At 45.6% G+C, this 14,260-nt stretch overlaps 1 protein-coding gene across 1 annotated transcript in view; it reads right to left on the minus strand.

Annotated features, from left to right (window-relative positions):
* Positions 1-323: 323 nt before the first annotated feature.
* The window catches only part of LOC311137098 (sterile alpha motif domain-containing protein 9-like), a 28,664-nt gene continuing 14,727 nt past the window's right edge, over positions 324-14,260 (minus strand). Inside the window, exons 2-4 of the mRNA XM_084171431.1 lie at positions 5,775-6,495; positions 5,295-5,568; positions 324-5,096 (exon numbers count right to left, since the gene is read on the minus strand). Of these exons, the coding sequence (XP_084027557.1) occupies positions 1,477-5,096; positions 5,295-5,568; positions 5,775-6,479 (4,599 nt within the window). The 5' untranslated portion in view covers positions 6,480-6,495 and the 3' untranslated portion in view covers positions 324-1,476. The remainder of the gene's footprint in view (positions 5,097-5,294; positions 5,569-5,774; positions 6,496-14,260) is intronic.

Here is a 14,260-nt window from a genome sequence, read left to right on the forward strand (position 1 = left end):
CCCTTCTCTCCGTCCAGCTTGACTCTTACACTCTGTCCAGGGTATAGTTCAGGTAAGGGGCGCACTGAATGCCTCCTGTTGTAGAATAACTGGTAAGCTTGTTTGACTTACATTTACATTACATTTTAGTCATTTAGCAGACGCTCTTATCCAGAGCGACTTACAGGAGCAATTAGGGTTAAGTGCCTTGCTCAAGGGCACATTTACGTCATTTAGCAGACGCTCTAGACCAGAGCGACTCACAAATTGATGCATTCACCCTATAGCCAGTGGGATAACCACTTTACAATTTTTTTTTTTTTTTTTTTTTTTTTTTTCACTGACTTCTGGTCCTTATGTTTCACACTATCGTGGCTGATGTGCTTTGGTTGTAGTGTTTCAGCGTGGGGACGGTCGTCTGTATCTGACGTCCTGTCATGAGTTGCGCTGGACTTGTTCCTGATGGGCGTGGCTCGTATCAAAGCAATGTGTGGGTCTGGTTGTTTGAGAATTAGTTTAGCTTTTTGAACAGCTTTTTCTGCAGCGTCGTTAGCCTGCGGGTAATAGAGGCTGGAGGTGGTATATGGATGAAACCATACTGCTTTCTGAACTTGTCTAACTCAGTACAGACGAACTGGGTAGCGTTGTCGCTAACGAGCTTGGTAGGAATCCCCCATCTCACAACCATGCTTTTGAGGCTTGTGGTAGTTGGTCTATGTCTCTGGAGAAGTAGTCCACCACTACAAGGTATTTATTGCCCTCGAGCTCACACAGGTCAGCTGCGATCTTCTGCCACAGACCCTTTAGATAAAGGTGTCGTGACAAGTGGTTCTCTCTTTTGAGTTGGTTTATTCTCTGTGCAGACTTGCATGACGACACTTTTCTTGCGATGTGGGCACTGATGCCCAGCAACCACACTGATATCTTGGGTCTTTCTCTGGCACTTTGTCAGCCCCATGTGACCTTTGTGTATCTGTTGTAGAACATCTTCTTCCCGTGAAGCTGGGATGACGATCCCGTCTTGATACAGCACTAGTCTGTCCAGCTCTGATAGATGTGATCTCGCTGTGTGGTATCCCTGTAACGAGTAGGGTAGCTGCGCCATTCTCTGAGGCCAGCCTTTTCAGATGAAACTGATAACCATTTGGAGGTCTCAGTCGTTGCATGTCACCGCTCTGATGTCATCCTGCCTGTGTGTAGACTGTAGACACTGGTCTGCTTTCCACCATATGCTTGGACTTCTTCTTCTGAGTCTGATATGTTTTCTTTCAGCGGGTTTCTTGACAATGTGTTAAAAAAAAAACTAGGTTGAAGATTTGTGTTTCCTTTCATAGCATTGATTATCCATGCCTTCATTAAGCGCATGTGTTTTGTAAATGGTTGTCTTGTTTTCGATTGTCAGGTTGTGGTTTATCCATACTTCCCCCATTGACCACACTCATGGACCAAAACATACAGTTCATCATTGAGGCGTTTCTAACATAGGCTTCTCATAGCCTATTCATACTTGATATCGTATGCAAGTGGTCCATCTATGGCAAATCCTAAGAAGAAGGACACCTTTTCTGTACTGTAACCACTTCTTATTCCACCCAGATAGGCTGGCCGCACTGGGATTTTGAGTTTGCCATAATTGGCATAAAGCTCTGATCGCTCAACGGTTCCATTGACCCTATAGAGACGGTCAATGATTTCCCGCTCCTTAAAAATGCCTCCACTCCTCCAAAGTTGGGCCAAATCAGCACGTGGTACGCCTGCAAAACACTCATCAAGTTTGGGTTTAGTAACAAGTCTTTGTAATCCTTTTTTTGGACCCAAGTAGAAGTGAGCAATGGTGCTGCTCTTTCTCAACAAATAGGACATTTGCCTGTGAGATGATTTCCCAAGTGAGTTCACATATGTCCTTATATCAGTCTCTTCTGCATTTGAACTTGGCCAAAGCAACAACAAAGCCAGATAGTATGGCTCTGGGAAGGGATGTTGCATTCCTATATCTTGCAATGTTTTCATAAGAATATCACTGAGTTCATTGTGTCTCTTCACATGTTTAGATCTTGGCTTCAGTGTGTGGAGAATTATATTTACCAAAATGAAATTGGTTTCTACTTTTCTATTTTGCACTGAATTATGGCGCAAGAATGTGTAGCATTCTGTGATTTTTTCCACTTCCTCTGCAGTCTTGTCTATCTTTTGATGGATCCCTAGATGTAACTTTGCAAGTATCCCTGCAAAGGTGTCTGCATTATTTTCCTCCAGAAACGTCCTACGCTCTTCAATATCCACGTTTAATCTGAGTTCAGGTTTGTCCGCTCGTTCTTTAAATATTTCCGCTGGGGAAGAGCAGACCAGTGTTATGTATCTGGTGAAATGATCTGAGATTTTCTTCTGATTAAATGATTCAAGCTCTCCTGTATTGTTTCCTTTTATGTATGTGAAGTAACCATTGAAAAATTCAAAAACTTTCTTGACCTGAGGTTTCAAAGCAAGGAGAAATTGTGTATGTTCTTCGATAATATCAACATATCTACTGTTGATTTCATTATCTTCTTTAGGCACATGTTTGATGGGTAGTGTTCCTTTCAGAAAGCTCTGCATGTACATCCTTTTCACTGGATCAGTACCTTCAAAGAATGGCAAGTTGCTTATCATTTCAAAGACTGTCAGTGTAGTTTCCATCTCTCCCACATAACCAGAGGTGTTGTAGGGTGTTTTTGTGAGATTTTCATCAGTTTGCTCTTCTGTTTCATTCTTTGTGGCCAGCTTTTGAGCCATTTGAAAGGCCTTTGAGGCTTTTTGTGCTATATTTAGGTTAGTCTCAAAGTCCTTTGGCTTGAGTGGAGTATTTAGTTTTTCACTCTGAATATTATGTTTAAGATTACTTTTGTAAACCTGTCCAACTGTATCAGCTGTGTATGAGTTTTCTTTCACTCTCATGGCATTTTCTGCCCAAATGAGTGCTTGGGGAAAATCTTGCTCATAGAGGTAGAGATATCTTGCAAGAGCTTGAGGAATAGATGCCCTTGTAACAAACCGGGAAGATGCTTTCACAAAGATGTCTTGGATGTTTTGTCCTCCCTCTTGACTGTGAATTTTTTCTATCAATGGAGAAAAATGAGTCGCTCCCACTTTTTTGCGCTGCCTTTCAACTAGCACACGTTGAATTGTTAGCATGAGGGTGTCTTTTACTACACAGGTTTTGAACAATGTATCACAGTGCAGCATGTCCAAGGTTATTTCACTCCGTTTAATTTTGTAGCATCTGTCCAACTCTTCAAGACATGCAGATGCTATATCATGATGAAGGATTCGAATTGCTTTGTATCCTCCACGATCCTCAACATTTAATTGTTTTAGCAAATTGGAGTAAGGCTCCATTCTGTCAAGTACACGATCTTCTCCCCAGTAAGCCATTTGCAAACTTTTCATCCCCAAAAATTCCTCACAGAGAGACATAGATATGTCTGATTCCGCATCATATGAGTTCAACAGTGCTAAGAAGGCAAGGAGTTGAGCTTTCTTTGTGCTCATGTCCAAGTCCTTCAGAGTGTTGCTCACAACATCAGCTATGTACTTCTTGTCAAAGTTACTCTTCATGATCATAAAACTGTAGAAGTTTTCAGGTTTTTCATGACTTTCTTTAAGTTCCACAAGTTTTTCCTCAAAATCATCTTGTTCCTTTTTTGTCAGTTTAGCAGTGATCTGCTGTCTGTTTGTTGAGCAGTGTTTGAACTGGTCCTCAGGGTTATGGCAACGAACACAACTCATAATAATGACTTTTGAGTTTGATGAATCTTCTACAGTTCTGCTTGTGTTTTCCTCTTCAACAGCTTGGCGAATGCAGTTCTGGAGAGTTTGTGTGTTCTCTGCTTCCTTTGAGTCATCTACTAACAGCAGAACTGGTGTAGATTTCTGGCTCCCGAGCCTCATTAGGTTTTTGACTTGAAAAGCCACTTCAGCTTTTGGTAATGTATTGTCCTTCAACACAGCACATCTGAATTCTCTGCGTAGATCCCACATAACATGCATGGCTAACGTTGTTCCTCCGCAACCTGGGTGGTGAAACAAATTCAGCAAAACACATGTGGTTTTGGGATCTTGATATTTCACAATCTTTTTCAGATTGTCATATTTATCTCTTCTAATGAAAGGCTTTGCTTTGGGTTTTTCACAAAAATAGAAGTTCCACCAGTTGACTTTACCCCCTCTGTAGAATTCCTCTTCAACTTTGATTTTGAAGTCTTGAAACTCTTTGCTATTTTCATCATAGACTTTTTCACATTCATTCTGACACAAAATGTGTAGAGCTGTCATGCGGTCTTCATCCTTTTGTTGGAGAACAACAGTGCTGGAGTCAGAAGATGGAAGGAGTCTTCCTGGTGGCTGATTGTGTGGTCCAAGTGACATTATAGTGCCATTGACTTCACCTAGCGTTAACTCAGATATTGATTGCCTGGTGATGTCAACGTCACATTTCTCCTGTATCAAGTCTTTCCATTTCTCAAATGTGCTCCTAGATTCACAAATATGCACAATGCTATCCCCAGCATGCGAGTAGAATGCCATGAAAGTATCAAAGACAGGATCTCTATCAGTTACAGGTGAGAGCAAAATAAATATAACAAGAGTTTTTCCATCTGGAAGAACTTCAGGTTTACAAATGAATGAAACCATATGCTCTATCTCTCTGCGTTTTCCCCTTAACCAGTCTTTGTAGTCCAGCTGTCTATCCGATTCATTGTCAAGATCATGCCTCCCATTACAAAACACCCAGCTGGTCTGCTTATACAGGTTGAGATTCTTTATCACAACATTTGTTTCACCTTGGAATTGGGCTGGGAGATGGAGATTTGCCACTCTTGATTCTCTGTATGAACTGCATACGCCACCAGGAGCTGCAGAGTTAGGATCAAAGTCCAGTACACAGAACAATTTCAACTTGCTCAGAAACTGAAGATGTTCTAGTTGCTCAGTAAGACTCTTGTTTACAACAACAACAAATCGATTATAGTAGTCCATCATATTTCTTCCACAAGTTAACAAGTTCTTCAATGTATCACCCTGATTGGTCTCTCTCCTCAAATCCTTTTTGGGGTCCTGTGCGGTCACCTTTTGTAGACCTGAAGAAATAATTGCAAAACGAAATCAATTACTGGTGATCCTAACAAATATTACTGGTGGTCTTCTTTGTGTCAAACTGATAATTATGACTTTTGAACCTAAAAACAGTTATATTGTAATAATACAGGTCCAATGTTATCTGGCTGTGATTGAGATTCAAAGACTAATTTGACTGAATGCAATCTTGTTTCACTTACCCATATCCCTTCTAAGACGGGCAGCCAGTTCATTGTGTCTGATTCTCTCTAGAATCTGAAGAGTGACATTTAATGCCTCTTCCTCATAGTGCTTTGTCATCGAGTCCGCTACGTCTGTGCGGGTCTTGCTGTCTTCCAAGTGACTCCGTGCAATCGGTCTACATCCGTTCAGATGTAGGTCTTTCAGACAAGACTTAAACCGTTTAAACTCGCCCTGCTGTAAGTCGTCGAGGGTATTCTGGAGCAATGTAAGTGAACTTGGTGTGCTTGAGCTCTGTGGGAATTAAATAGGGTTAGTTTGAAATGTGTTTTCTTTGGCCTAGAACACAATCAAAATTGTAATTGTTTGCTGCCACATATCTGTATTGTTGTGTTTAATTTGCAAATATAACCTACTTTACTAAGCAAGCACTTACAGTATGTTGTGTGTGTGTGTGAAGCACACCTCATTAAATAAGAGAGATGCTACACAACCCCTACCTTGGGCGGTAACATTTCTGCACCCATGACCTGTGGTTTTGGTTCTTCCTTCTTTCGTGTAACCGTTTTCCCTGGTGGTTTCACTATTTTGGGCTCTTCTGTGTTTGGTTCTCTCTTCATGGGGGATACAGTCAGAACCGGTAGAGCTTGACATAATTCTACTTGCTTCTCAGGTGGTTTTTGGAGATTTCCTTGGTCAACGTTGATGTGTGAGGGGGGTTGTAATATAGGCTCTGGTCCACTGTTTAACTTTTCTAGCATACCAATTATTTTAACAGCAGGACCATGTTTTATGCCTAGTTCCACAAGATCATTCTTTTTGAAGCAAAATAGGCAATCGCCTGACACTTCCTCTTCAAAAAGCCGCTCTACATGTTTGTGGTATACCTTCACTTCTTCCCTTAACCACTGACAAACTTGTTCTTGTGTCCATTTCTTGATGTATGCAGGAAATTGTGATTTATGCTGTAATCCACTCTTCAAATCCTCAAGCATAGACACAATTTTAACAGCGGGACAATGTTTTATGTTCAGATCCAGAAGATCCTTCTTTTGGAAGTATTCTAGGTCTTCCCCTGATACCTCCTCTTCTAGCAACTTGTCTGCATATATGTTGTGAATGTTAACCTGCGTCGTCAACCACTGATGAACTTCTTCCTTTGTCCACTTTTCGATCTGAGTTGCAGACTCCATTGAATGGCTCATTGTGAATCAAATATTCCTGAAATAGAAAAGAGAGACAAACCATAACTGTAGAGTTTTTTCTGTATGCTTCCTTCAGATTTTATTTTGCCTATACTTAAAGATTATATAATCAAATTCATGAAAGGTGATCATTTACGGTAGACATTTACATTTGAGTCATTTAGCAGACGCTCTTATCCAAAGCGACTTACAGTTAGTGAATGCATACATGTTTTTTGTGTGTGTTTTTTTCATACTGCCCCCCGTGGGAAACGAACCCACATCCCTGCCGGCCAAACCCTCCCCTACCTTGGACAACACTGGACCAATTGTGCGCCGCCAATGGGTAGCCTATATATACACTATACATACAGTGCCTTCAGAAGGTATTCATACCCCTTGACTTATTCCACATTTTGTTGTGTTACAGCGTGAATTCAAAAATTATTAAATATATTTTTTTCTGACCCATCTACACACAATAACCCATAATGACATTGTGAAAATATATGTTTTTTTAAATTGATGCAAATGTATTGAAAATGAAATACAGAAATGTATCATTTACATAAGTATTCACACCCCTGAGTCAATACATGTTAGAATCACCTTCGGCAGTGATTACAGCAGTGAGTCTTTCTGGGTAAGTCTCTAAGAGCTTTGCACACCTGGATTGTACAATATTTGCACATTATTATTTTTTAAATTCGTCAAGCTCTGTCAAGTTAGTTATTGATGTCACAGTTTCGGCCGAGGCTGCTCCTTCTCCTTGTTCGGGCAGGCTTCGGCGGTCGTCGTCTCCGGAGTACTAGCTGCCACCGCTCTATGTTTCTATGTTTGATTGGTTTTGTCTGTTTTGTTACACCTGTTCCTTGTTAGTGTTCATTATGCGTCCTATTTAGTTCTCTTGAGTTTGGTCAGGTGTTGTGTGTAATTGTTCGATGTCACGTGTTGTGTTAGTTCGTTGTCCTGTTCTCTCTGTATATTTTGTTAGAGAGAGTCCCGCACTTTGTGCACCTTTATTTTGTACTTTACCATTGTGCGTAAAGTTCGCCTGTTGCCTGTTGCCGTGGTTGACTTGTTCTTTGGACTTCACTAAAGACGTCTGTTCGAAACCTCTGTGTGTCCTGCGTGTGATTCTACGCTACCACTACACTCAACCTTGACATAATTACACACCATTACAATGGAATCAGCAGGAGCAACCGCACCCACGGAGATCATCGAGGAGCGCCTTCGTGGACAGGAGGACAGGATTAACCAAATCGGGCACGCTCTGGACAGAGTTATGAACACCCTCCATCGATGGGAGACCAGCGGGGTACCCACACCCCCACCTACCACACCATCACCATCGGTCAGCCCGCCTGTCCAACTTCCGGAACCCAGTGGGATTCGGCTCCCGCTCCCGAGGGCGTACGACGGCACCGCTGCCGGGTGTCAGGGGTTCCTGTTGCAAGTTGAACTCTACCTCGCCACCGTACACCTGGCGCCCTCGGGACACGAGAGCGTTTCCGCCCTCATCTCCTGTCTCACCGGCAAGGCGTTGGAGTGGGCCAACGCCGAATGGAGGAGAATAGACGCCGCAACTATCACCTTTGCGGAGTTCTCCCGCCGCTTCCGTGCAGTGTTTGACCATCCACCGGAGGGGAAGGCGGCGGGGGAGCGTCTATTCTACCTCCGGCAGGGAATGAGGAGCGCTCAGGAGTTTGCACTGGAGTTCCGGACTCTAGCGGCAGATGCAGGGTGGAATGAGCGGGCTCTCATAGATCACTTCCGCTGCAGCCTCCGGGAGGACGTCCGTAGAGAGTTGGCGTGCAGGGATACCACGCTTTCGTTTGACCAATTGGTTGACATGGCCATTCGGCTGGACACCCTGCTCGCCACCCGCGGTCGTCCCGGGTGGGGGTCGCCCATTCCACCCTCCAGCACCTCCGAGCCGAGCCCTATGGAGCTCGGAGGTGCTGGCGCTCGAGAACGGAGGAGAAGGAGCCCGAGGGGGGCCGTCCCCTGCACCAACTGTGGCCGTGGAGGGCACACCGCGGCTAGGTGCTGGGGAGGGTCTCCTGGTGGAAGAGAAGGCAGGCCACACATTGGGGAGTCCTCCCAGGTGAGTAGGCGCCCCACTTACCCAGAGCTTTCTGTCGTACACATAACCATACCTGTTTGTTTTCCACAGGTTGCACCTCGTTCCCAGCATAAGGCGCTAGTAGATTCAGGCGCAGCTGGGAATTTTGTAGATCGCAAATTCTGTGTAGAGTTAGGGATCCCTCTCCTTCCGGTAAATAATCCTTTCCCTGTACATGCCCTAGATAGCCGTCCGTTAGGATCCGGGTTGATTAGGGAGGTCACAGTGCCACTTAGGATGGAGACGCAGGGGGGTCATGAGGAGACGATTCAGCTCTATCTGATCGACTCTCCTGCGTATCCGGTGGTGCTGGGGCTTCTCTGGTTGATTACACATGATCCTACTATTTTGTGGCGAGAGAAGGCTCTTAAGGGGTGGTCTGCCCAGTGTGAGGGGCTATGTCTGGGTGTTTCCGTAGGGGCGACCTCGGTGGAGAGTCCGAACCAAATGCCCGCAATGCACATTCCCCCCGAGTATGAGGATTTGGCACTCGTGTTTAGCAAGACGAGAGTGGCGCGATTGCCGCCTCATAGACAGGGGGATTGTGCGATAGACCTTCAGGCAGGAGCTGCGCTCCCGCGGAGCCATGTGTATCCTTTGTCACAAGAGGAGAAGAGGGCGATGGAGACATACATTGCAGAGTCTCTGAGACAGGGATACATACGGCCCTCCACTTCACCCGCGTCCTCAAGCTTCTTTTTTGTGAAGAAAAAGGATGGAGGTTTGCGCCCATGTATTGATTACCGCGGTCTCAATCAGATTACTGTGAAATATAGTTATCCACTCCCTCTGATTGCGACTATGACGGAGTCATTACACGGGGCACGGTTCTTCACAAAATTGGACCTCAGGAGCGCATATAACTTGGTGCGCATTAGAGAGGGCGATGAATGGAAGACAGCATTTAGTACTACCTCCGGTCATTACGAGTATCTCGTTATGCCATACGGGTTAATGAATGCTCCATCAGTCTTCCAATCCTTTGTAGATGAGATTTTCCGGGACATGCAGGGGCAGGGAGTAGTCGTGTACATAGACGATATTCTGGTGTACAGTTCTACCCGAGCCGAGCATGTAGCCCTGGTGCGCCGAGTGTTGAGGAGGCTGTTGGAGCACGACCTGTATGTCAAGGCAGAGAAATGTCTGTTCTTCCAGGAGTCGGTCTCCTTTTTGGGATATCAGTTGTCTGCGTCAGGGGTGAAGATGGAGGTTGACCGTGTGTCAGCCGTGCGTAATTGGCAAACCCCAACCACGGTTAAAGAGGTGCAGCAGTTCTTGGGTTTTTCGAATTACTACCGGAGGTTTATCCGGGGTTTTGGACAGGTGGCAGCTCCCATAACGTCCCTTCTGAAGGGGGGTCCGGTGCGGTGGTCAGCTGAGGCGGACAGGGCTTTTGGGAGACTGAAGGACCTGTTTACCTCGGCTCCGGTGCTGGCGCACCCGGATCCCACTTTACCATTCCAAGTGGAGGTGGACGCGTCTGAAGCCGGTATCGGGGCCGTTCTCTCACAACGGTCCGGCACACCACCTAAACTCCGCCCCTGTGCTTTTTATTCGAAAAAGCTCAGTCCGGCGGAGCGTAATTATGATGTAGGGGACAGGGAGCTGTTAGCCGTGGTACAAGCCCTAAAGGTGTGGAGGCATTGGCTTGAGGGGGCTCAACACCCTTTTCTCATTTTGACTGACCACCGTAACCTGGAATACATTCGGGCAGCTAGGAGACTAAATCCTCGCCAGGCTCGGTGGACTATGTTTCTAGCCCGGTTTGTGTTTAAGATCACTTACATCCCTGGGTCCCAGAACGGGAAGGCAGATGCCCTGTCTCGGCGGTATGACACGGAGGAGAGGTCCGTTGAGCCCACTCCCATACTACCTAAGTCTTGTCTGGTGGCACCGGTGGTATGGGAGGTCGATACGGAGATCGAGCGGGCGTTACGCACCAACCCTAGCCCTCCACAGTGTCCGGTGGGTCGGACGTACGTCCCGCTCGAGGTCCGGGATCGACTCATTTATTGGGCTCACACGTCACCCTCCTCTGGGCATCCAGGTTTGCCCGGACAGTGCACTGCCTTAGCACAAAGTACTGGTGGCCAACGTTAGCCAGGGATGTGAGGATTTATGTCTCCTCCTGCTCGGTGTGTGCCCAGTGTAAGGCGCCCAGACACTTGCCCAGGGGTAAGTTACAACCCCTGCCCGTTCCACAACGACCCTGGTCTCACCTCTCGGTGGATTTTGTTACAGACCTTCCCCCCTCACAGGGGAATACCACCATCCTGGTCGTTGTGGATCGGTTCTCGAAGGCCTGTCGTCTCCTTCCCATGCCGGATCTTCCTACTGCCCTACAGACCGCTGAGGCTCTATTTACCCACGTCTTCCGGCATTACGGGGTACCCAAGGATATAGTGTCTGATCGAGGCCCCCAGTTTACCTCCAGAGTCTGGAGAGCGTTTATGGAACGGTTGGGGGTTTCGGTGAGCCTTACCTCGGGTTACCACCCGGAGAGTAATGGGCAGGTCGAACGTCTCAACCAGGATGTGGGTAGGTTTCAGAGGTCGTATTGCCAGGGCCGGCCGGAGGAGTGGGCGAGATATGTTCCCTGGGCCGAGATGGCACAGAACTCTCTCCGCCACTCCTCCACTAAACTAACCCCTTTCCAGTGTGTGTTAGGGTACCTGCCGGTTCTGGCACCTTGGCATGAGAGCCAGATCGAGGCCCCTGCGGTGGATGAGTGGGTGCGGCGCTCGGAGGAGACGTGGAACGCTGCACACATCCATCTGCAGCGAGCCATCCGTCGACATAAGACGAGCGCCGATCTCCACCGCAGTGAGGGTCCAGTGTACGCACCTGGAGATCGAGTCTGGCTCTCGACCAGAAACCTGCCCCTCCGCCTGCCCTGCCGGAAGCTGGGTCGGCGGTTTGTGGGGCCTTTTAAGGTCCTGAGGAGATTGAACGAGGTGTGTTACAGGTTACAACTGCCCATTGATTACAAGAATATTAACCCCTCGTTCCATGTGTCTATCCTCAGGCCGGTGGTAGCTGGTCCACTCCAGGACTATGAGATAGAAGAGACTCCTCCGCCCCCGTTAGACATCGAGGGGGCTCCGGCGTACACTGTTCGGTCCATCCTAGATTCGAGACGCCGGATGGGGGGTCTCCAATATCTCGTGGAGTGGGAGGGGTACGGCCCGGAGGAGCGGTGCTGGGTGCCGAGGAGGGACATCCTAGACCCGTCTCTTCTGACCGAGTTCCATCGTGGTCATCCCACGCGCCCTGCTCCGCGTCTTCCTGGTCGTCCCCGAGGCCGGGGTCGGGGGTACTGTCACGGTTTCGGCCGAGGCTGCTCCTTCTCCTTGTTCGGGCAGGCTTCGGCGGTCGTCGTCTCCGGAGTACTAGCTGCCACCGTTCTATGTTTCTATGTTTGATTGGTTTTGTCTGTTTTGTTACACCTGTTCCTTGTTAGTGTTCATTATGCATCCTATTTAGTTCTCTTGAGTTTGGTCAGGTGTTGTGTGTAATTGTTCGATGTCACGTGTTGTGTTAGTTCGTTGTCCTGTTCTCTCTGTATATTTTGTTAGAGAGAGTCCCGCACTTTGTGCGCCTTTATTTTGTACTTTACCATTGTGCGTAAAGTTCGCCTGTTGCCTGTTGCCGTGGTTGACTTGTTCTTTGGACTTCACTAAAGACGTCTGTTCGAAACCTCTGTGTGTCCTGCGTGTGATTCTACGCTACCTCTACACTCAACCTTGACAGTTGATCATTGATAGACAGGCATTTTCAAATCTTGCCATAGATTTTCATGCAGATTTAAGTCTAACTGTAACTAGGCCCCTCAGGAACATTCAATGTCGTCTTGGTAAGCAACTCCAATGTATATTTGGCCTTGTGTTTTAGGTTATTGTCCTGCTGAAAGGTGAATTTGTCTCCCAGTGTCTGTTGGAAAACAGACTGGACCAGGTTTTCCTCTAGAATTTAGCCTGTGCTTAGCTCTATTAGGTTTATTTTTATACTAAAACGCTCCCCAGTCCTTGCCAATGACAAGCATACCCATAACATGATGGAGCCACCACCATACTTGAAATTGAAAATATGAAGAGTGGTCCCTCAGTGATGTGTTAGATTTGCCCCAAACATAACACTTTGTATTCAGGACATCAAGTTAATTTCTTTGTCAAAAGTTTTGCAGTTATGCTCACTCAGCTGTGCCTCACAAGTAAAACAACAAATGATCTATTACCAGTGTGATCATATACCAAAAATTGTGAAATATAATTTCAAAATTGTCTAAGAAGAACAACATTCGCAGGGCAATTCAAGCATATTCAATATGCAGTGATGCACACATTTCATTGCTACAGAACTGTTTTTAATTGGTTCTTGTTGCATAGGTTTCCATTTTTTAAGTCATGTTTAAAACAAAATCTGAGCGGTAGGTCTCGGCTTGCATTTTGACTCTGAAAGTGTTCTTGACTCAGAAAAAGGTTGGTGACCACTGGTCTACAGGCTACAATGTTGCTTTTTAGGGGGGAGGAGAATTACAGAGAAGGCAACTTGAATTAACTCTAATTGATTTTAGTATAATTTTTACATTGCAAACGGTGGAAATTATTTTTCATGCCACGAGAGGTGGATCCTGGCAAATGGGTTCCGGAACAAAACAGTCCTGAGATGTGCCAGAACAGGATCCGTCTCAGAAGCCAACACCTCCTTTGGCCGCAATTCCTTCCAGTTCTCTGCTGCCAATGACTGGAACAAATTGCAAAAATCTCTGAAGCTGGAGACACTTATCTCCCTCACTAACTTTAAGCATCAGTTGTCAGAGCACCTTACCGATCACTGCACCTGTACACAGCCCATCTGAAATTAGCCCGCCCAACTACCTCATCCCTATATTGTTATTTATTTTGCTCATTTGTACCCCAGTATCTCTATTTGCACATCATCTCTTGCACATCATTCCAGTGTTAATACTAAATTGTAATTATTTTGCACTATAGCCTATTTTATTGCCTTACCTCCATAACTTGCTAAATTTGCACACTGTATATTATATGTATTTCTGTTGTATTTTTGACTTTGTTTTGTTTTACCCCATATGTAACTCTGTGTTGTTGTTTTTATCGCACTGCTTTGCTTTATCTTGGCCAGGTCGCAGTTGTAAATGAGAACTTGTTCTCAACTGGTTTACCTGGTTAAATAAAGGTGAAATAAAATAAATTTAAAAAAGAAGAGGAGCCGGCTCAAATTAAGCACTGGCTTCTGCACGTGCACTATTCTCTACTGTACACATGGTCTTTGCTCTACTTGTTCAGTTGCCCAGAGAACAGGCTACTCTGGTGAATGTTGCTCGTTTAAGTTAGATCAAAGCTGAATCATTGTCTGCTAAAATAATTATAGTATTATAGATAACAGAACCAAAGATAATAGCATAGTACAACAATACTGTAAAAAATAAAATAATAATAATAATTTCTTATGAGGTGGTCGCATTTTTCTCTCATGCGGCCAAAAGTCAACAGTGCTCGCCACTAGGCAAACTATGTGCGTTTACTAAAACAAATAACAGGTATGCTACAGGTTGTTAACACCATCTGCTCTAAAATGTGCTTACTGTACATCATTCAAAACACTGTACTTCAAAACAACACTGTACGTAACTCAAGAAGATCTAAATGCA

Source organism: Coregonus lavaretus (genome assembly GCF_964263955.1).
Source record: "Coregonus lavaretus genome assembly, chromosome: 11".
Classification (NCBI taxonomy): Eukaryota; Metazoa; Chordata; class Actinopteri; order Salmoniformes; family Salmonidae; genus Coregonus; species Coregonus lavaretus.